The sequence below is a fragment of the Rhea americana genome, unplaced genomic scaffold (assembly GCF_003343005.1).
Source record: "Rhea americana isolate MKP2758 unplaced genomic scaffold, rheAme1 scaffold_3, whole genome shotgun sequence".
NCBI lineage: Eukaryota > Metazoa > Chordata > Aves > Rheiformes > Rheidae > Rhea > Rhea americana.
This window is the reverse complement of record NW_028186423.1, coordinates 11,354,992-11,379,101: the sequence shown is the minus strand read 5'-3', so window position 1 is coordinate 11,379,101 and position 24,110 is coordinate 11,354,992. Positions and strand designations below refer to the sequence as shown.

Genomic DNA, 24,110 nt, shown 5'->3' with positions numbered 1-24,110 from the left:
TACATCTTTTCAAATCTTTCAAGCTTTTGATGCTCTTTCCCCAACATCTTTTTGAATCTTCTGCAGACATTAAAGTGGGAATGAAATCACTTTAGTTTTTCACCCAATCTTCCCAATCAAACAGGAATCAAAGGAAATTTGTTCTCAATTGCTCTTCTCCCTTCTATACAGTCCCTTAATGCCAGAGGGAATTACACTACTCTTCTGATATTTAAAATATACATGACAGTTGCAAAAATTATGTTGGTGTCTGAATAACAGTGTTTCCACATGCACCAAGCAGCAGCTCTATATCTGTATCTGATCCTTTCAGAAGAGTGGAATGAATAAGCTAGTATGAGCTTGCAATCTGAAAGAAAGCTAAGCAGTTTTATATCAATAGTGTAAAAAACCAACCAAACAAAAACAAACAAAAAACCCACAGAGATACCTCAGAGTCTACCAAAACTAGAAGATTTGATATAGTTTGTAAAGGCATTTTAAACTTACAGTTAGTCAGAAACAAACCTGGAAGTGATTAATTTTTGCAGTGCTCCCAAATCTCCTCATATAGCTATGCCAATAGCACTCCCCCACTCCCCTTCATCTGTGCCTACTCTGATGAATACAACCTACTTTCTCAAATACAGTTTTGGCACTTTTATTCATGCCTTTTTCAACTCAAGATTATTTTAATATACACTGTTAAACACTGGGGCTATTCACATGAAAAAGTTATTACAATCCACTTATTAGATGCAGTTGCACATGGGAAGCAAACCATAGCATCCGTCCATCCTATTTACAACAAGCTTCCAGATAGATTTCAAGGTTGTTTTAGTACATATGGCAATGCACAGTTATTCAAAAGACAGACTCTCCTTTAAATGACTTAGAGGCACAGTAAAGATCAATAAATGTGCCTGAGTTCATTCAATATGAACAGCTAGGGAGCTGACAAGCTGCTTTCCATTCAGAATCCTCATTTTGAGCCATTCCCCAACAAATCTGCCAAAGCCCTGATTTCTTGAACTTGTAAGCACACTGAAAAGGCAATTTGGTAGCTGGATGGTGAAGTATGTGTGTACGCATGTTTATAAGAAGCCCATTCTCACTGTTTTGAAATTGTTGTTTATGAGGTCAGCATTCAAAGCATAGGCTTGAACTTTAAAACTTGTATTTCAAAAACGAAGAGAGATACTGGAAATTCCGGCAAYTAAATCAAGCCACTGAAGTTAACCTACGATTCTCTGACAAAGGATTCTCRTAACAGTCCTTTCAGTCTTATGCTTACAAAGGTACTTTAAGTCACTTAATATTAATTCCCAAGGCACTATACCCTTTTATATCACTGTGAGGGCAGCACGTAGTAGAGCACAGGGCTGCTTGTGAGATGATAGATATTATACTAAAAAAAAAAAAAAAAAAGAAAGATATTAAAAAAAAAAAAAAAAAAAAAGTGTTTGTTCTCTGAGATGTTTAAGTTGCAACCAGGCTAGTAGACTCTGAAAACACAGTGAATACCTACATACAAACTTTTAACAAGATAAATGCATGCATGAGATTTCAGTGGTGTTTATCTTATGACTGTGATATTCCATATGACTGAATATCAGTCCTGAATAATTGAACTGTTAGCAGATCCAGGTAAGGAAAAATATTTGAAGTGGGCAACTTCAACCTTGATTGACTGAATTACAGACTTTTTCTGTTAATACTTGTAGGTACTTGAACTATAGAGATACCTACCATTTTACTGTATCATAGTTCTCTTGTCTGTAATCACCTTGTTGAATCATCCGCTTTGTATCAGCCAGTTCCAGTGTTAAACGCTGACATCTAACCTCAAGGTCTGACCGAATCCTCCTCTCTTCTTCATAGCTCTAAAAGTTAACACATACTTTAAAATGCCAACAGCTACACTGATATTTAACACTTCTCCCCCCCAAACCATGCCCAAACAGTCCCAGACCAAGTTTTGTGAAGTCTGCTTAAAAATATTTAAGCGGTAGTATTTTCATTTATCTAAATTTTTAGAAATCTAAGTAGGCATCAATGAGTAAGCACATACACTGGTACTGAATTTATCTTTCTCTAAAGAGTTGACCAGCGTATCTACTTTTCCCTAATGCATTTGTCCATTAGCCTAACTTCACATACTAGTGACTCTAAAATGGACTACTGGTGGTCTACAAACCTACAGTCATGCCACTTTTACAGTATTTTCAAATAAGTTTGCTTATGAAGACAGTTTCTGGCCCATTTAAGGAGAAAAAAAGGGGGGAAAGAAAAAGCACTTATTCACTCATCTATCAGCATGAATTTCCATTTTCTCTTTTTTTYCTTCCCAAATAGCTTGAGACATTATTATGAGAACCATAAAAAAAAGGATCAGAATAAGAGTGTACAAAAAACATTTGTCTTCTAAAACACTGGTCATTCCTTTTGAAGATAAAGGGGTAGCTTTTTAACCATCCTATAAAAATAGGAGACTACCGTGCCCTAAAATCAGGTCTTTACTCTGTTCACCTGAGTCATTTTCATATTTAATTTCACATATCTTACCCTATTTGCCTATCCAAAATACTGCACCACTTACTAATTTTCTTTTAGAAAGAACCCTAAAATAATTCACATCTTCCTACATTAGAGAAAACTGACGGACAGTAGAAGAGTTGCTCACTAAAAACTTGAGAATACCCCCAGCATCCAAGCATTTTCCCTAGTATCCTCACTCCAGCCTCCTTCCAAACTGAAGCTTTGTATTACCATTTTCTAAACCAGCTAACAGCATCATGAACACTCTTATTTTTCAGTATATATATACCAATTCCAGCAGTCTTTGGCTGCTGGTATTGTTTACTCTTGAAGTGCCTCTTAAAGATCATTATTTCTGGGAGAATAAAATAGTAGCAGCCTATCACACACTTCTGCATTGCACCTAACACTAGGCAAAACTAAGTTTAAACCAAAAAGAAAGTTAGTCTGTGGATTTTGTAAACTTTCCACACAGTAATTTAAAAAACAAAACCCATGTCTGCTCACTACACAAGATTAGTTCTAAAGTGTGCGGCTCTCAGGGCATATGTGCAGTTCTCAGTTTCTATTCTATCCTTGGCAAAATACTCTTACTAACTATTATCTCCAAATAAAGCCCCAAATTTATTTGGGGATAAGTATGTTCTGATTTGCAATTTCGTTCCTGTAGGTACCATTCAGAGACCAAACCTTCCCCTTCAAAGATTTCTTCTAATTCATAACCTCCAATATTCAAATCAACATATAGTTTTTAAACACTCCTCAGAAGATTTTTTTTTTTTTTTTGCCATGGTCCCTACATGGCATGCTTGATAACTGACAGCAGATGCTTGATAAGTAATGATAATTCCATCTGGTTATGTTCAAGGGACATCACTCAGACAGGTTTTGCATTCACCTCCAGTGAATGGTTTTGCTCACGGCCTAAAAACTGCTGTAAGACATGACTACAAAACCAATCACTTACAATCAATATATTTTGCAATTAGTAAGCAATACAAGTAAGCAATTGTATAGGTGCATAATTTTTCAAAATACACTAAAAGCTGTATTTTATATGGATCTGTAAGTGATTCCTAAGCATGGTTTCTAAGAGGACTAAATACCAGGACAAGTCTCTACAATAGGGATGGAAAGAGAGAAAGAACACTGACCAAAATTCACAGGCACCATGAACAGACAGACAGACAGAACATCTTCTCAAAAAAGTACCTAAATGCTTATAAGACATGATAGAGCAGCTCTCTGAACCACAAATAATGCTGTAACTATTCTGCTGATAAACATAAAAATTTAGTTTTCTGACTTCCAAATTCAATAAAACCCCATTAAGACACTCAGCTTTCCTGAGCAGTTCGGATGGCAAATCTGTAGAACATATAATCTAAACACATGGCTGTTATTCAGCCTGATGTACTGGTATATGGCCTATTTTTATTTGCTTATCCTAATTAATGATATACATTAAACAAATTAAGATTGCAGAAAACTGTTTCTTCTCATCATATTTCAAAGCCATTAATAATCCAGTATTTTTAAAGATGGTGTTGCCACATTGGGAAAGTTTTTGTCAGATGCTTTAAGATGTTAGAATTACAAACACGTACTATAAGGATGCAAGAGTCCAAGTGCCCTGTTAGATAGTAAAAGCACAACTAAACTCATCTTTCAATAAGGTATTCTGGTAAGGACACTTAAAATTTAAGCATAAGTTGGAAGTTCAACAGACTCTGGCCTCTTCAGAGAACTACTTGTAATCAAGTCTGGCAAAGGATGTTAAGGACAACAGGAAAGGTTTCTTCAAATACATCAGCAGCAAGAGGAGAACTCAGGAAAATGTGAGCCTGCTACTGAACAGGGCAGGGGCCCTGGTGACAAGGGATACAGACAAGGCAGAATTACTGAATGCCTTCTTTGCTTCAGTCTTCACTGCTAGGGGCAGCCCTCAGGAATCCCAGAACCTGAAGGAAAGGGAGAAAGTCTGGAGAAGACAAGACTTTCCTTTGGTTGAAGAAGATAGGATTAGAGCTCTTCTGGGCAAGCTTGACATCCACAAATCCACAGGCCCAGATGGGGTGCACCCACGGGTACTGAGGGAGCTGGCAGATGTTGTTGCCAGGCTGCTCTCCATCATCTCTGAAAAGTCATGGAGAACWGGAGAGGTGCCTGAGGACTGGAAGAAAGCCAGCATCACTCCAGTCTTCCAAAAGGGCAAGAAGGAGGACCCAGGCAACTACAGGCCAGTCAGCCTCACCTCTACCCCTGGAAAGGTGATGAAACAGCTCCTTCTGGATGACATCTCCAGGCATATGGAGGAAAAGGAGGTGATCAGGAGTAGTCAGTATGGATTCACCAAGGGGAAATCCTGCTTAACCAAACTGACGGCCTTCTATGATGGAATGACTGGCTGGATAGATGAGGGGAGAGCAGTGGATGTTATGTACCTTGACTGCAGCAAGGCTTTCAACACTGTCTCCCATAACATCCACCTAGACAAACTCAGGAAGTGTGGGTTAGATGAGCGGACAGTGAGGTGGATTGAGAACTGGCTGAAAGGCAGACCTCAGAGGGTTGTCATCAGTGGCCAATTGGAGGCCTGGGGCTAGTGGTGTCCCACAGGGCTCACTATGCGGTCCCATCTTGTTCAAACTCTTCATCAGTGACCTGGGTGAGGGGACAGAGTGCCTCCTCAGCAAGTTTGCTGATGATACCAAGCTGGGAGGAGTGGCTGACACACCAGAGGGCTGTGCTGCCATTCAGAGAGACCTGGACAGGCTGGAGAGTTGCGTGAAGAGGAASCTCCTGAGGTTCTACAAGGGCAAGCGCAGAGTCCTGCACCTAGGCAGGAATAACTCCATGCACCAGTACAGGACAACCTGTTGGAAAGTAGCTCTGTGGAGAAGCACCTGGGAATGCTGATGGATGACAAGTTGACCACGAGCCAGCAATGCACCCTTGTGGCCAAGAAGGCCAATGGTCTCCTGGGGTGCATTAGGAAGAGTGTTGCCAGCAGGTGGAGGGAGGTGATCCTGCCCCTCTACTCAGCTCTGGGGAGGCCTCATCTCATGTACTGTGTCCAGTTCTGGGCTCCCCAGGACAAGAGAGACATGGAGCTACTGCAGAGAGTCCACCATAGGGCTACGAAGATGATCAGAGGGCTGGAGCACCTGCCCTGTGAGGAACGGCTGCGAGAGCTGGGCCTCTTCCCCAGGCTGAAGAGAAGACTGAGGGGGGGGATCTTATCAATGTGTACAAGTACCTGAAGGGAGGGTGTCAAGGGGAYRGGGHCAAACTCTTTTCAGTTGTCCCCTGTGACAGGACAAGAGGCAATGGGCAGAAATTGAAGCACAGGAAGCTCTGCCTGAGCGTGAGAGGAATTTCTTCCCTGTGAGAGTGACGGAGCACTGGAAGAGGTTGCCCAGAGAGGTTGTGGAGTCTCCTTGTCTGGAGATCTTCAAGGCCCACCTGGATACAACCCTGTCTACCATGCTCTAGGTGACCTAAGTTCCTGTTCAAGCAGGACAAGATGATCTCCAGATGTCCCTTCCAACCTTACCATTCTGTGATTAAGTTTTGATACAATTCCTCTGTGATATCCCATGTCATTCTGCTGCTAATACCATGGCTGCTGACATTCTGTTATTATCATTCTACAATGATACATTTCCTTTRCAGAAAGGGTGAGCTACTGTAGCTCTTACAGTAATATCCACAGAAGCACCTAGAAGACAACTACTTAAACTATAAAATTAAAATTGAACAACTGTGGATGTGTTTTCAAGTAGGCCTCTGGATAAATCTGACAAAAATAGCTCTAAAGCACTGGTTATAAGAACAATTATACACTTACAAAATTTGTCCTTTCTAACAGTTGAGACTTGAAATGTAATTCAAATTCTGTGCAATAAATCAGTTATGAATTTCCTGTAACAATATGATAATTACATAGGACAAGGTAGCAGTTAAATTGTACTTTTAAAAAATGGTATCAAGACTTACTTCGAGTATCAAATTGTTGAGCATATAATTAAAAGCATTTCTAGATTCAGTATACTTCCTGAATACTAATTAAACTGCATAAACCATTTTCCAGTTGCCTCATCTTTTAGGTGTCAGAAACATTTATCATAGGACAAATGTACCAATGTAACAATGCAGCTTAATAAACATTCAGTCTATAGGCTAACACAAGAAATCATAGGAGATGTGTATTTCCAGGTAGCAGATGCACATAAATCTATATTGCTATAGCAGTAAGTCTTAAATATATGCAATCAAGCTGTCTATAGGAAGAATAAGCATTATCTAGATGGAGATGAAGTTAGTTTATTTTGTAACAGTCACGCAATTTGAATTGATTTTAAGTTCTCTGCACTGGAACAGCTTTACTTCTCAATTTATCTTGAAGCAAGCTTGAAATTTTGAAGAACAGCTTTGTCCCACTGAAGCAGTACGGAAGTTTTAAAAAGGATCACCATACGGAGTGTATTCAAGGATATGAAAATGAGGTCTTGGAAAGTACACCAATAAATAAAAATAACCAATTTAAATAAGTCCATAAACCTTAAAAAAGTTAGAAGGACATACAGAACTTATTCACAAGGAACATGATCCATGCTAATCTTGCCAGCAATGCTTGGATTTTCTTCAGTTTCTCTGTAGCAGTAAAGGTTGGTAAGAGTACCAACTCTGACAGATRAGACTGTCAGAACAAATGAACCTGTCCTGTAAGACAGGCAAGCAARTGTTAAGTAAATTGTTAACACAGCTGTCCAAGACACCCAGTACAGGTGATTTCCATAGATCATGTAGAGTGGTCCCTCCTAAGAAGTGCTTCCATTTGTTTTACCAGCACTGCTGAAAGGTGAATGTTTCAAGTGAGAACATTCTGAGCTTGCCTGACCTGTACCATTCAAATCCCAAATCATGTAGAGAAACTAATTATCTAATTACAGAGCTGATTTTTTTGGTATTAGGCTCCACTTTTATCCTCCATCTTGAATGGATAGGAGCTTATAGCAGTCACTGAAACAAATACATATGTAAGTTCTGAGTACAAAACTGGATGACACATACTTTCTAAACAAAGCTAGTGAGACAGAATACATGACAGGGATTAGCTGATCTTGCAAAAAACCTTTAGGGATAAGATAAACAACATCATCTACAAATAAGCCCAAGAAGAAGCAATTCTGCTTTCCAGAAGCTATGTAAAAGAATTTCATCTTTAAAGAAACTCACACGAGTCAGTTTTCTGTTCGTATTCTAAAGTACCTTAAATCCTAGGCAAGCATAAAACTACTATGGTGTTGTAATGTTATAAACAATTCCCTAAAGTTATTCTTTATATCAGCTGCTGCTCCTTAGTAAATGCAACATTTTGTCTCCATCTGTCTACATAGCAAGTATCCAAATATTATTGGCCAACATTGCTTTCAAAAACAAATTGCCCAAATGTCAGGAAAATTTTATGGTAACTGGATGAAAAAGTTCTAATACGTTGATATGCAATTTGTAACCTYCTAAGGATTGTAGATAGGAAGCCATTTGCCACTAAAAAACGATGAACAAGAGTGTTGAGCTACTTTGTGAGAAGACACTTTTTTTTCTTCAAAATAGGGAAGTTCTGCAAGGAAGGAAAGAAGGGAAAATCTTTGGCCCAGGTACCTTTACTACAAAGAAAAGTAGGAAAAAAACACCTTATCTGTAGATCTGAGCTGAAGAGAGTCTATGCTTCAGTGAAAAGGATCCTGGAGAAAGCATGGCATTAAACACAGAATTAAGCCATCTGATCCATGTCAACAAAAAACATCAGTCTATACGAGTCACAGCTATACACAAAGAAACATAGGATGTTGTCAGACAGAAAGGGAACTTTAATAGATTCTAAGTTTTCTTGAGTCTTAAAAATGTCAAACTGCTGCTCAAAGCTAACTGTTTTTGGTAGAATATTGTTCAGAAAGAGTTGCAAAGAAAAAGATAAATAATAACAAAGGAAAACAGGCATATATTTCATCTAAGACTAAATCTCTCTAGAAAGACAGAGGAGGCCTTAAAGCCAAGTAATCAAAGCACTGCTTGAAAGAATCAGCTTTTGGAGGCAGAGGAAAGGTTCTAAAGCACAGTCATAGATTAGACATGCAACCTTCTAAAATTCTAAGGAGGATTGTGTTTCTATAGTGGCAATATTAGTCTCAATTTTGCAACAGTCAGATACACCTAGTACCTATAGGCTCTTCAGATGGAATAGTTTAGTTCATTTGTCCTCAAAGTCCATCTTTGAGGACTGTTTTTCCTCTAGTTGGGAATCTTTCTCTCAGAAAATAATTAGATTTAGCTAGTAAAACCTAACAGTTTCTAATCCTGGTTCAGAGGCTAAGCCTTGGAGATCTCTGTCCTATATAACATCCAGCTTTGTCTTTAAGTTAACCACAGCTTCTAGATAACTGTCAAACTATAGATTAGATTGCAAGTCCTGATGGCAGCCACACAGAACAATTTATAACTAAAGAAGCTCTGATAAAAAGACAAACAGTATCAAAATTTAATAATGGGAAAAGATATTGTCAAGCAACCTGCAGTCAAAATAAAGCAATACTTCATCTAGAACCATGCCTCCTACACAGAAATGCAGAATTGTCTTCTCTGACTTTCTCAGCCTTGACACTTAGAGACAAAAAAAGGTAAATTTTATCTATCTGAGGGAAGGTTCCAACCACTTTCAAACCAAGTAACTCTGAAAATAGTATACCGATGTTCAGCAAGGCAACTCCCTCATCAGAAAGTTGGTTTTGCTTCTGGGAAGCTCCTGGCGATACACTGACAGAGAAGAAAGTTGAGTTACAATATTTTATCTCCAAATAGGGTGGTGCTAGCATTATTTGTACTTGAAGGGCTGAGGACTGTAAAAGGATTACCGGAACAAGTCTGCACTATATGTTTAGTAACAGATCAGAGAGTACTGAAATAAAGAACATCACTTTTACCAGTGTCTTCCTCATACCTTCCTCAGTAGTTATGATCAGATGAATTGCACTAGTCTACATCCCAGATACAAAAAATGTGTACAGAGAGCCATCACCATAGTAGTGGCACTACAGGAGAACTACTTACATTGGTCATTTTTTGAAAAAAAAAAAAAAAAAAGAGACAAAGATCTTCTGACATTAGCTCTGTTTATCACGTTGTAGTCTGGAAAGGGCAAAGAAGGAGGGAAGTCTTCACGCCCTGTTCTTTGCAACTGGTTGTCAGAAGCAGCTCCCCATGCTATTGGGTCTGTGTTGCAGATTCAGCAGGCTTTAAGTGCTAACTCAAAGAAGCAACAGAGAATCAATGAGAGAGAACTCCAATACAAAGTTTGAGGCCTCACTGTTCAGCATATCACAAATTAAATGAGTGCTGACTGATACTGTTACACACTTAGAACCTTTTATTCCTGCTGAACAAAAAATATATACCGAGGGCACAAATTCACACAACAAACATTTGAAGGATGTCTTTTATATGCTGAAGCCAGAAWTAAAAGATTTTCTAATGTAAATGAATTAATGAATTGCACGGAGATAAAGAACAGGTGTATTTGTCAAGTGTTACAAAACTGGTTCTTACACAGGGCTATAGTGACACTTCAGTCTTCACAGAACTAAGTTTCCTAGCTGGTGCAGCACGATGTTGGCTGAGTAGCTGCCAATATCTCATCACCTTCCTCAGTACTCATTTTTTATGCCAGCATAGATCTGCTGTGCCAACAATGAGGTCTTCCTCTGAAGAAAAAGAATTGGCAGCAAATGGCAAAAAGATTCAGTGGGTTTGCATGCATGATTTTAAGTAACTGATACTTAGCCATAGCAGATCATCATAATACTTTCCACAGAACAGAACTGTGTTGCTTTGCTTTCCCACAAACCTGTATATACAGGATCATAAGAAATTCCTGGCTTCAAGCAACAACAGATGGGGATAGAAATAAAATCTGTGTCTTGCATTCACGTTACAATATCAAAGGCTACAAAAGAACAGTAAAATTAGACTTCATTTCCTTTGACCAAAGTAAAAAACTGCAGGCATCCTGTCATAAAATAACACAACTAATGGTAGGTGAGATTATCTTATTTGGTGAATTCATTTCACTTATTTTTTTCTAGAGTTGGCTTAACACATTAGACAACTTGAGATTTTGCTTTAGATTTTCTCAACAGTTTGCTGGCTAGACAGTCCTTCCTCAGACCTATGTTCAATTCTCACAATTGTCATGCCTCTATTTCTTAGGTGGTAGACTTATCCAAACCTAGTCTGCTAGATACAAACACTTGAAAGCCATCAAACTCCTCAATGGCTCCCAAACATTAGTAGTTAATAGAAGAATTGGGGATACGTATACATTTTAGTTCCATTTCATGTTCCTATAAAGAGGGAAAAAAAGTTGAAAATAATTAGAAAGGTAGTATTGGAAATGATTTATACTCAAGTCTTAAAACTACAGCAAACACTGTGTTGTTAAGCTATACAGTGAACAGAAATACTATCTGAGAAAGTTTAAACTTTAAGGAATATAGGATGGGAAACCAGAGGAACATAATATTTATTTAACCATAGGTAAAGAACAGACTTCAGCAAGTACATTCCATATAGATGGAAGTAAAGAGTATGTTTACAGTGTCAAACAAACAGCAGAAGAATGAGAATTTAAAGACGATTATGAATGAAATTGAGCTTTATTTCCCGCTGATGCTTTTCCTCCTAGTAAAGCTTCAGCTTACCAAAGGACCTCAAATGAAGAAGTTACTCCAAAAGTACAAATTGAAACCATTTCTTAATAAACAAGCATCTCTTGCAGCTTATCTTAGCTTTAGTATACTAAGTATATTAAAGATGCTGCTAAAGTACTCTTACTCATTGATGATGCCCCTTCTACCTTATCAGAAACAACCTGTGGTACCTTGTAACAGTAATCTTATCAAGTCATCAGATCAAATACAAAATTGCTAGAAGCGAAACAGATGCATAAATCTGTCCATACACAAAATACTGCAGATCAGGTCACATTTCATTCAACACCCAAAACATGCTCTCTGCACACATAACAGCATAAGACTTAGCTTTGTTTGTTTTAACTAGAAATTGCATATGTAAGAATTATAGTAAATGATCTTATCTGAAACTTGAGAATTCTAAAGATTCATCTTCATTACTGACTGTAAGCCCCTTTTTGCTTGTGATATTTCAACACCTGGATTTCTTGTCTGTTTTTTCTAATGTGGTATTTATTCTCACTAATCTCTCAATTTAAGCATAACTATGCAAATGGAATACCAAACAATCACAATTCAATACAGGCAATGTTCTGCTGCTTTCTCATTATCAACATCAACAAAAAAAAGTTTGAAATCCGCAGTGTGTTTAAGAATAACTCATTTGGAAAGGTCAATACTGCCGCCATGTGTTAAGAAGGAACAAAACTACAGAAATCCAAATAGGAAAGGAAATATCAGTGTACCAAGAAAATAGATTCCAAAACAAAATTAATCATCCACTCTCCAGTTAAATTGCTGCAGCAAAAATTAATACTTATGTCACTCAAATCTTAAAGTTCTACAGGAAGATTTGTAGACTTTTAAGTCAGAGCACATTAGACATGCAACGAAGGGAAATGCTTATATAAATCAGAGTTAGCATCATTAAATTAACCTCAGTTATGATCAAAGACGAAGACAGAAAATACCGAAGTACATAAAAGCATGGTATTTTATTGACAACTATTTTTAATTGACTATATTTAATCAAAAAGAAATGCAAATACTAAGAATTTCACAAGATAACCCTATATAAATTAATCTCTTTTTACACCTGATTATTCCATAAATACATTTCAAGGAAGAAAGATGTAGTAACCTAGTAAGAATTTCAGAAATAGCAAAATGACAGTGGCATCTAAGCCCTTGTCAATGATGACTTAAGTAAGAGTTTCAGCTACTCAGAATGTATTTATTGCAATTCCAGATTTGTACAAAAACTGATCCAAAAGCTAATCAATATCCTAGCTGTATGTTATATATGAGCTAAGCTGGAGTAAATATTGGTAAATATCTTAAACAAAATTCTCAGCATCTCTTTCAACTTTTTGAAAACAAAAATTAAATAAATTTAAGATAAAATCCCTAAAAGAAAATAGAAATAAGAAAATTAAAATATAGAAAGAATTTAAAAATGCACTTAAAACATTGTTATTGTTAAAACAAGAGGTGAGGCAAATTACCACCAAGATACTACCATCTTCAAAAACCTACACCAATCACTGTACCTTCAACTATTCACAGAGCGATCTCCTGCCTCACCTTCACTCCCTTGAACTTTGCCCTCAAAAGCAGGATAAGGCTGGTATAAGTGTATCTTAAATCAGTAGAAATCTCATCAGCAAGTCATGCAGCGTAGTTTATATTGTTTATCGTACCCTCCATGACCCCCCAAAACTTCAAGTTTTCCTGTTCTAGAGAAGTTACATCTTATAAGACATCTTAGATCTCTTATACATATCTAGTATATCCAAATATTTATTTTTTTTTGTAGTCAAGATAGTCAAAGCACACAGACCTCTGTCACACACTTCAGCTGGGACTTGTATCCATTTAGTTCCTCTGTTAGGCTTTCCTTTTTCACCTGTAGATCATTTAGTTCTTTTCTCAACGAATGCACTACTTCATAGAATCGAATCTAAAAGAACAAGATATATAAACATTTAAAAATTGAGACTAAAAAAGCTGCACTACTACAATCCCCAATAAGTCAACTCCACTTTATGGCAATAATTAATAAACAATTTTTAGTGCATATTAATAAAACAACCCCCCCCMAAAAAAATAGTTAAAGACAATAGCTTTCTTCAGCCTTTGACAAAGCTGCTAAGAAATACTAATCTGCATTTAGCAACTAATGAAAAAATGCAATAAAGGTAAAGATCACAGAATAGTTGAAGTTAGAAAGGACTTATGGAGATCCTTTAGTTCATCTAGTCCAACCCCCTCCCCCCCCAGCTCTAGCAGGGTCACCCAGAGTATGTTAGACAGCATCGCATCCAGGTGGGTTGTGAATATCTCCAGAGAAGGAGACTCCACAAGCTCTCGAGGCAACCTGTGCTAGTGCTCTGTCACTCTCACAGTAAATACATTCTTCCTCATATTCAGACAGAACTTTGTGTTTCAGTTTGTGCCTGTTGCCTCTTGTCTTGTCAGTGCGCAACACTGAAAAGGTCTGCCTCTATCCTTGCTACACCCTCCCTTAAGATATTTGTAGATACGGGTAAGATCCCTCAGTCTTTTCTTCTCCAGGCTAAACAGCTCTCTCAGCCTCTCCTTAAAAGAGAATGCTCCACTCCCTTAATCATCTTCGTAGCCCTACGCTGGACCCTCTCCAGTAGCTCGATGTCTCTCTTGTACTGGGAGCCCAGAACTGGACACAGTACTGCAGGTGTGGCCTCACCAGACTGAGCAGAGGGAGAGGATCACCTTCCTTGACCTGCTGGCAACACTCTTTCTAAAGCACTCCAGGATGCCATCAGCCCTCCTGGCCACAGAGCACATTGCTGCCTCAGGGTTAATACGTTGTCCACTAGGACTAAAAGGTCCTTCTCCACAGAGCTGCTCTCCAGCAGGTCAGCCCCCAGCCTGTACTGGTGCATGGAGTTACTCTTTCCTAGGTGCAGGACTCTGCCCTTGTTGAACCTCACGAGGTTCCTCTCCGCCCAACTCTCCAGCCTGTCCAGCTCTCTCTGACTGGCAGCACAGCCCTCAGGTGTGTCAGCCACTCCTCCCAGCTTGGTATCATCAGCAAACTTGCTGAGGAGGCACTCTGTCCCCTCATCCAGGTCACTGATGAAGARGTTGAACAAGATGGGACCACATACTGAGCCTTGTGGGATACCACTAGCTACAGGCCTCCAGCTAGACTTTGTGTAGCCCACCACAACCCTCTGAGCCATTCAGACAATTCTCGAATCACTTCAAGATGCACATATCTGTTCAACTATGGCAGCATTCAGTCAGGCTGCCTGAGGAAAAAAATGAAACTGATGTAAGGGTTGATATAGTCCTTTCCTCTTCCTTGTTTTAACTCTAGAGCCTATCTGATTAGCAGTAAACCAACATGCTAACCATCTACAACCGTCTTTTTTTTTTTTTTTTTGGGGGGGGGGGGGTAGGGGGGAGGGAAGAGCAATGGAGAAAGATTAGGGTTTTTTTCCTGCCATTTCGGTATGTTAAATCTGCTCCCTTTTCATCCACATAAATGCCAAAGCATGCAAAAGAAATGGAGGTAACATATAGCCATGAAGAAGTGAAATATCCTTACTCAAGCATAACGTTGTTATATAGGTTCAGTTGCATCATGCAACTAAGCTCACAATATATCTGGCTGCTGTGAATTGCATTATGAGGCATCCAACTTGAAGCCTTTGGTCTCAAGTTCTCTGGAACCTACCTAAACTTAACCCAACTGAGCCTCAAAAGAATCTGTTTTAAGTCCAACCAGTTGTCCAAACCAGCTCACTGCAACATAATGCTAGCTATAATGCCAAAAAAGAAGCAAAACATCACAACTGAATACAGAAAGGGGAAGTCTACCGCAACCTTGGTCAGTTTATGCTACATTAAACCAGAGCCTGGGTCTGTGGATTCTATTCCATTCCAAAAGAGGGCAGGCCTCTAAATTTCAATTATCATGAGGCCTCTTCCATAATGCACTTTGTAAGCAAAAATCCTCCCAGATATACAGATATTACCATATATATTAATACTAGAACTACCCTCTTCATTCCTTCCCCCTCCTCCCAATCCTAGATATAGTCTCAGACATCATACATTAAACTTTTCCAGCACATTTCTAGTAAATAAGAACAAATATTAGCAAATGCTGCAGCAAAAATAGAGTTAGCAGTAAAAGACAAACCAGAAAAAAGAAAGAAGTAAGAGAGCTTTTTCAGTATACATACTCTTCCACATTATTACTCCCAGATTAATTTGATAGTTTGAAATGTTTATTCTGGAGAGTGAGAAGTTGACAATTAGGCATTATCCTCATGAGAAGACTACCACTTGCTTCCCCTCATCATTCACGTATGTCTGATATATGATAAAAAAAGAATACAAGCAAAAAAAAATAGAAAAGAATGTATTCAAGACCATCTAATACTACAGTTCTATACAGAAAGAAGGAGGATCTCCATTGTGCTAATTATAAATAGCAGCAAAGTGTCCGGGTGTATTGTTTATAACTGACAGTATGCAATTCTAGAAAACACAGGAGTCACGGGAATTTGTGCTGTAAACACAAGTGTAGTTTGCTTCACACAATAAGCAAGCATGTAATCCTATTGAAAAGATAAGTATTAATGAAAAAGAGCCAGATTTTCTAGTAAGGAATATCGTGTTTTTCTTGTTCTAGTTTTTCTAGATACTGTGTTTTTTGAGGATTAAACTTGCTTTAACTTGTTGTGCAAGATCTATTTTTCATTCTTACTTTCAAATCTAAGAAAAACATAAGCTAAAATAGACACACTTTTACATTTATAAACTAGCTTTTAATGAAAAAAATGTAAGCTTTCCTAAAGCATAGCTATCTTAGAAAAATAAGATGGTAAGAAGGGATACTCCATTCATTGCATCTAAGTTTATTCATAAAATGAATGAAAGTATGGACATAAGTGATAGGTTTTTGAAACTAGAATCTAGTAAGACCCTAGTTAAGATGGGATAACTTTCATGCTCTGAAAATATCAAATTACAAATTCCAACCAGATATTACTGTTTAAACAAACTACAAATTGTATTTCTGTTCTGAGAAGTTAACTGTATATTACTATACATTACTGACTAAAATATACTATTATTTTTCTTGCAGTATTCTGTTCCTTAAATATTTGATTTTTTTTTTCACCTGTATCTGCGAAATTCCATTGTTTCTAATGGGCTTGCAGGAAACTAGACAGTCAAGCTATTCTTGCAGATTCTTTCCAACTCTCCTCCCCCCCAAAATGTTCAACCTTATTACAAGCTCATTAATGTTATTTGTGTGGAAGAAAAATATCTGTTGGTATGTCTGCTCATACCACTTCAACATGGCACATAATACATACAGCATGTAATACAGTAAGTATGACAAATCTCTAACTATAGCTTCTGCCAAGTATAAATTTCTTATATCTGGATTCTTTTTATAACTTGTCTGACTTCTTCTGAGACAGAGCAGACTCTTTCAGGAAAGAGATTTCATTTTTTTTGTGACCACTATTTTCAATCAAATCATCTTAACTTTTTGTTAAACAATAAGGTTGATTCTCTCCCATGGGTAGCTATTTAAAGCACTGTTTTTTTGTTGTTTATTTTTTAAAATAACCACACATAGCTTTTCCCTAAAGTTTTTGTATTTTTAATTCGATTTCCTTAGGCCACCTGATTTATGCCACCAGGCTGTCTCTACCTCCCCAATAACTAGAACTGATTACCCAGTTTCAAACCTAGATAACAGAGGAGATAGAGGCATCAAGAAAAAACACACACACAGCCTTCCCAAGAAAAGCTCAATCCATAGTAAGAAAAACTGTAAACTAACACAGGAACTGAGGGGAAGGTTGTAGCACAAGTTCAATTCTTCTCTGTTATTTGGCTTGCTTGCTGGCCAATAAACATTTGYGTAACTCAGCAGATGGAGCACATATTGCCACTTGCCAAGTCAATTAAAAAAAACACTAAGGTGAGATTTAAGGGACAATTACATATCCTAAAAACTATAAACTTACATATATACACACCATAAGGACAAAAAAAAAGTCATGTTTTTTCTAGGTAATTTCGATCTTCTAGGTAATTTTTATAAACATCTTAGCACGTACCCACCACATTTTGATGAAAACTAGAGTGAAGTTAACAATGGATGGGAGGGGTGTGGAGCAGAGAAAGAATTTTAAGTTGACTTTTGTCATATAACTTCATTTAATTACCTTCTTAAAGAAAAGAACAAGCAGTTGTTAGCAAAAGGATATCACTGAAAGACATGCTGATTAGAACAGAATTAGTACGTATCATTTTTAACAACTCATTTTCTTTAGGGATCAGAAAGAAAAGACAAGACTTACTTATCTTTATAGCTTACTCAAACAACTGAGAATTTTCCAAAATCTGAATTGATTAAATAAACCAAAAGGAGACAGAGAATATTTCACAGGAGAGCAAACAACAGGCTTACAAACTTCACTGAGTATGTTCAGAGATGCATCTGCCAAGCAGGCAATTTCTACCAGTTCAGTGCCTGACGTCATTTTACATATTGCTTTTAAAAACATTTTCATAATTATTTTATATATGTAAGTTCAAAATAAAACCACATTTCTAAGAGAAAGATACTTAAAAGATCATTTTCCTTTCATCGCCATCATCCATGATAAACACTGCTTAGTCTTTGCTCTGACATGTCACCATAGCACCCCTTTGTGGAAGAAAAGCTAAAAAAAAAAGCATCCCATATTTGTTATAGTTCTAGTATTTTAAACTTGTAATATCCCTATACACAAAATCTGTATTAAAATACTTCTTGCACTTAATCTGATATACTGGCTTTCAACTAAAATGTAAGTATTAAACACACACTTGTCTTGAAAGATAAAAGGCAGTATTTTAACACTGATAAATTTGGGGCGAGGGAGGAGTTTTCATCTTCAAGTCTGAATATTTCTTGCTCAAACATTCCCTAAACAGAACTCTTCCTTGTCAAAGAGAAGTTTACTCCTGTATTAGCATTGCCTGAAAAATGCAATGTATGTTTTTTCAGAATTTTTTCCTCTTTAGGAGAGCAAACCTGAAAACAGCTTCAGAAAAATTATGTTTTTCCTAGAAGTCCTTTGCCTGGTCTCCAAAAGCCAAGTGGATGCATAGACAGGATATGCAGAACAGCTTTGTAGCCTCCGAGTGTCTATATTCACACTGATGCTGTTGCCAAAAATGTTGAGAGAAGAGTATCACTAGCATTTCTTCTCCTGAAAAAAAATGTGATTTGCCAAAAGGGGCTTCTTCAAAGGCAGAAAGTAACAGGTACATCCTTATGGGGGAAGAAATGGACATCACTAAACAGATAAGTAGTGAAGTGTAGTTTGGGTAAAAGAGAGAAGAAGCATTGATTGGATGCAAGAGGAGAAGAAAGGCTGATTATAGGTAGAAGCAGCCCACTCTTGCTTAACATCTTTTTCAAACTCCTTTCTACTCACAGATACAATTTAAGTGCTCTAACCGAGCGGCAACAGTTTCACTTACACTTAAAGCAGCTGGCAAGGTTACCTGCTATCTGTCCTGCCTAGTTACACAGGCTTCTGAACCACCCATCAATCAACTCCTGAAGTGCAGGAGCTTCCCCCACACCAATTTGAAGCTAGTCATCATGGATTCCAGTTTGTGTTAAAAAGTCTGCTTTTATCAACAGTGGTGGTGCAGTAATCAGTGATAAACAGCTCAAATACCTGTGCAGAGGGCAGAGGAGACAGCTAATAACCTAACAGGTCCCAAGCTAGGTATTCTTGTTTTGTTACTTGGCTCTATAATTTTTCCAAGTACTTTCAAAGTCCAAGTCCAGAAACTTTTGAAAAAGATGTTCCCAAAAATTTCTCCCTTTAGATAAGGATAATAAATTTCACTTTTGTGTGCATATCTCAAGTACAGTATACCATGGCTTTCATCTAGCAAAAGAGCACTCACACTCATAATATTGATATCTCAACAAATGCACTAAGCCTTTAAACATTATACTAATTACAGCTCCCTTAATAGGTAGCTTTATAGATAAGAACAGCACTAATACTCTGTTGAACTGAGGCATCCTTAAGTGTCTAAATGCTTCCCTCCATTCTCAGAAATCATTCAAGGTGTTCCAGGCATGCCTTGTAGTCTGTGAAGGCACTGTTTTTCTATTGACAGTTGAGCCTTCCACTCACAAGTCCTCCTATGAGCTGTAATTAAGCTTCTCAAAGAAAATTAAAAACTAGAGGTATACATTATTCCCTGAAAGTAGTCAGAAATAGGAAAGGGCCAAATAAAAATCACGAGAGGAAGGAAGGAATCTTTGCAATAATCATCTTAACTTGTGGTTCTCACAAGTCTTGAATTTCAAAACTCTATTTTGTTTTAAGGATGTATTCACATCATCAGCATTTCATTGCCCACAATTTAATAGAAACATCCCATTTGTTTCACCCTCTTAATACATAAACAGTTGTCCTACTAAGACATCAAAGTCTAGAATTAGAAGGCACTTCTCTTTACCAGAATCCAGTCATAGAGGACTGATTCACAGGCACGTCTGCAAAAAGGTCCTTCACTTCAGGCTGGGGAAGAATAAGAATCCTAGATGTTTGAATTGACTTCTACACATTCATCTCTTTGATTTTAAATAAGGAGCAATTTACAGTTATAATTTAAACTGACACAAAGCAAAGTACTCACAGAAACATATTCAGGAATAGAAAGTTGGTCTTCAGGAAGAGACTTCAGCTTCTCATAGCAATCATCTGTTAATTCCAAGTCTCGCAAGCTGCGACGAATATCTCCTGCCCTCTCTCTTAACTGATGATTTGTTTCCTCTAGTTGTTTCTGTCTCAATAAAATGGTTTCCATTTCTTGTTTCATTAGAGCCTGATGTTTTCTTTAAGATTGATATGAAAATAGAAGACACGTAGTGATCAATGCAAGTGACAAACCTCCACAACACCCCAGCAAGATAGCCATTCACACAGGCAGAATATTTACAGAGGGAGACTAGCCCAAGTGTATATAACATCACAGCTACAGTCACTTGTATCAGACTCCATATAAGGGGCCAAAAGCTTCACAGTCAAGTTTTGCTTTACTATAGCCCAAAGTCACTGACAATCCAAACTCAACTTGAAGAGTGACAATTAATTCCTAGATGTGCTGACCTAAATTTATAAATTAGTTAATTCATCCATTGAAAGGTTAATCTTCTTGCTGAAAAACACATACAAACCACAAAAAAAAAAAAAGTAAATCACCAAATAAAGCAGTATTAACTTCAATTTCTGTCTTGCCATCCAAGTTTCAGATTACATACACACATACACTTCATTCTCAACTCTACTCTATTAAGGTCCTTTTTTAAAAAAAAAAAAAAGCACAGAACAAAACAAAGCTTACACTTAACTGTCATTATTGTGACAAGGTACTACAGAGCAAAAGAAAACAGATGTTCACTTTGAGACATTTCACATTTTTATTTTTAAACCAGGAGTGACTAACCTACTCTTTTTGGAGTTCTTAGCTGTAACTCTTGAAAATATTCATTCAAATTTAGTTATTCTTTAGAAAAAGCAATGATATAATATTAACTCTGCTAGTACTACAAGAAAATGTCTGCCCCACTATTTGAAAAACAAACAGAAAGAAGCCTGAGTCATCAAAGCAGTCACACAAGGACGTTTTCTGCACATAGTGTAAGATTCTGTTAAATAGGGATAGAAATTGAAGTAAGAGAGGCAAGACAACCAGYGAAGGGACTTGAAAAAGGAAACTAGATTAGTCTTTTTAGATCTATCAATTTTGATAGTAATCTGCACATTAGACGGTGTAAAAAAAAAAAAGTACTGAGTATTCCCCAGATAACTCATATACAGGCAAACATGAAATCCCATTCCAGTACAACTAAGGATACAGAATTAGAGACATTTCTCTGACAGTCACTTGCTACTTGCTGTTAGMTGAAAGACTTAGCTATAACCGTTCTCAGGTTTGGCTTGAAAGGCCTGTAACTGTTCTAGGCTTACTACAGAATACAAATTTGAACTAGTCACATCCTTTAAGTTGGCGTGCCTTCTACTGTAACATGAAACTATTAAGTAGTACCCTCCCTCTACAATCCTATTTCAGAGTTAAAACAATTAATGAAATAATTTTAAGAAGCCTGCTAGTCAGACTATTTTGTTTTGATCCAGTTCAGAATATTTCAGAACATTAAGAAAAAACAGTTGCTACTTGAGCAACAGAAAGCATTTCCAACCAATAAACAATCTGCATTGGAAATAAAAGTGCCTGCTAAATATCATCTGCTTACCATTCTCAAGTCATCTACCAGGCTGTAGAAATATTAAAAGTTCAGTTTAAATTGAAGGAGAGTCTTCCCTCTCCACCTACTCTTTGTGCCCTTTACTGCTCTTAAGAAACTTCTTACTCTAAGTTTCAAATAGATTTTGAATCCAGGTACTAGTAAGAGCAAAACAAATGCACAGACTTCAGAAAGCGAGTGACAAATTCAAATTTAGTCATAAGCTAGAAGTTTAGAATAGAAATACTAATATAATCTGCAAAAGTAATTTTATTCTAGCAACCCATAAGCATCACATTTTATTAATGTGATTTAATATTAACTCATGTCAATAACACATTAAAGCTGATTGTTGTTGTTATTGCTGTTGTTTTACTTCTGTCATACCTAGCATCTTCTTGCTGTAGTGCCAGCTGGCTATCCAGTCGTAAAGACAATAGCTGCTTTTGATGGATTGCATCATTAAGCTTCTCTTCTAGCTCTTCAATCTAAATATAAAGAATATAAATATGAAATTTAAAAAGTTATTTTGTTAATGTTTTTAATTATTTGATAAAAGTAACATGACTGGGCATTTTAAAAGAAAAAAATAGGGAGTCCCATGCTCTGAGAAGTACAATAACATGATCGTTCAACAAAAACTCCAACTCTGCTAAGGCTTCATAAAACATGATATAGGCTTTGCCCTAATATAATAATAATAATAATAAAAACTTCACTCTCCAGTTAGATCTTTTTCAGTCAAATAGCTGAATTCTCAATCAATTTCAAGCTAGGCTTAAGAGTGACAGGCCAGTACCACCGAAGAATTAGCGTACAGGGGGGTGTAAACGTGGCGTGCATACAAATGCAGCAATACTCTCACACTTTTCTTATTTCACGCATCTTCACTGAAACTGGATACAACAGAGTCTCCTGCTATTAATATGCCATTATCTTCTAGCCACCTCTTCACTGACAGAGAATTAAATAGCATTCAAATGACTTTTTCCAGTGTTCCTCAAGTTCAGGTTAACAACTCATTAGGTTTCTTTTTATGAAGGACAAAATCATTTATCATTTCAACACAGAAACAGGTCTTTTCCCTCTGTTTTAGAAAAGTAAAAGCTAGAGGTGGGTTCAATCCCACTTCTTCCATTTATAATACCTTGGACAAGGCCATGAAGTCCTCTGTGTCTGTATTCTCCATTAGCTTTTCTTTTTTTTCAAAAAAAAGAAAAATAGGAATAAAAAAATAGGATGCCCCATAAGCAATTCAAAGATATCCTTTTTACAACGAAAGTTCGAACAGCACTCTAAAAGCATCAGACACCAGAAGAGATTATGCCAAGAATGACACATAACATTTCTCACCTTGGTCAGATATTCTACTTTCAAGTTGTCAATCATCAAGTTTTTCTGAGATAATTCTATTTTAAGCAGTTGAAGATTATGGAGCAACTCCTTCCGTTCAATCAGCTGTTTAGTAATTTTAACAGTACCTTCCCTCTCCTCGGAGGAGGAAACATCATCAGTTGGTATTGTGGTCTCTAAACTAATATCTTCAGACTCCAAGGAGCTAGAGACGTTTAYCTTCCTGATTTCTTTAGTGCTTTTATGTGACATTTTCTTTCACCATTTGCAAAGGGTTTTTTTTTTGGCTATACTTAGAGATGAGCCTCCTGAAGACTAAACTGCAAAAATCAAAAGAATTAAATGAACAGCATTAAAACATTATGAAAATTCTTAACCAATTAAACAGGACTTGTTAAGCAAAACCTATCAATATTATGTTAATAAGCTTTTTTATTTGCCTAGAAAAAACATTTTAAGAAGCCTTAAACACAGTARTTTTCCAAAGACTCCTGGCATTTCTTAAATAAGTTTTTTTAAGAAGAGTTTTGACTGCACAAAGCTAAGCACTGGTGTTAACTAAGCTTGCTAGTAAGATTTTATAGTTAAATTTAGATGCACACCTGCCCTTCACACTGTCAGAAGAAGACGCTGAAAGCTGCTGAAGCCCATACGAAGCATACAATATGAGCGAGCACCCAATACGGGCACCACAATATGAGTTAAAAAAAAACAAAACAAAAAAAAAACACTAAAGGAACAGTCTGATGCTCGCTTTTAATTGTTTATACGACTAGTTCCCACTATTCTTGCCAGGTTGATTTGCCAGTACCTCCCAAACGCACTGCAAGCGAGATAACCGACACCACACGCACCTTTACCACCATTCGGCGGGGAGCACAGCTTTTACCAACTTCTGGAGATTCGCGGAGCAGCTCGTGCTTGAGAGCCTATAGAGAAGGGGAGCCCGGAGCCGGCTGGGCATCCCGGGAGGCTGCCGCCTCCGCAGGGCAGCTCTCCGCTCCCGGCGCCGATGGAAATCGCGGCAGGAGGTTCCCGGTACGTCCCGGCGGGCCGCTGTACCCGCCTGCGCGGAAAGGAAGGGAAGGGGCGCGCGCGCCGTTACCGCAGCGGCGCGAGCGGCACCAACGGTCGCGCCGCAAACCGTCGCC

The 24,110-nt window shown here is 37.6% G+C and overlaps 1 protein-coding gene across 3 annotated transcripts in view; it reads right to left on the bottom strand.

Annotated features, from left to right (window-relative positions):
* The window catches only part of PIBF1 (progesterone immunomodulatory binding factor 1), a 126,175-nt gene that overhangs the window by 101,491 nt on the left and 574 nt on the right, over window positions 1-24,110 (bottom strand). For 2 of the 3 annotated variants that reach the window (XM_085309499.1, XM_085309501.1), the window contains exons 2-7: window positions 23,814-24,025; window positions 22,960-23,279; window positions 21,994-22,094; window positions 19,995-20,193; window positions 13,108-13,227; window positions 1,729-1,862 (exon numbers count right to left, since the gene is read on the bottom strand). In XM_085309499.1, coding sequence (XP_085165625.1) covers window positions 1,729-1,862; window positions 13,108-13,227; window positions 19,995-20,193; window positions 21,994-22,094; window positions 22,960-23,211 — 806 coding nt within the window. In that variant the 5' untranslated portion in view covers window positions 23,212-23,279; window positions 23,814-24,025. The remainder of the gene's footprint in view (window positions 1-1,728; window positions 1,863-13,107; window positions 13,228-19,994; window positions 20,194-21,993; window positions 22,095-22,959; window positions 23,280-23,813; window positions 24,026-24,110) is intronic. The other variant, XM_085309500.1, reaches the window with a different exon arrangement.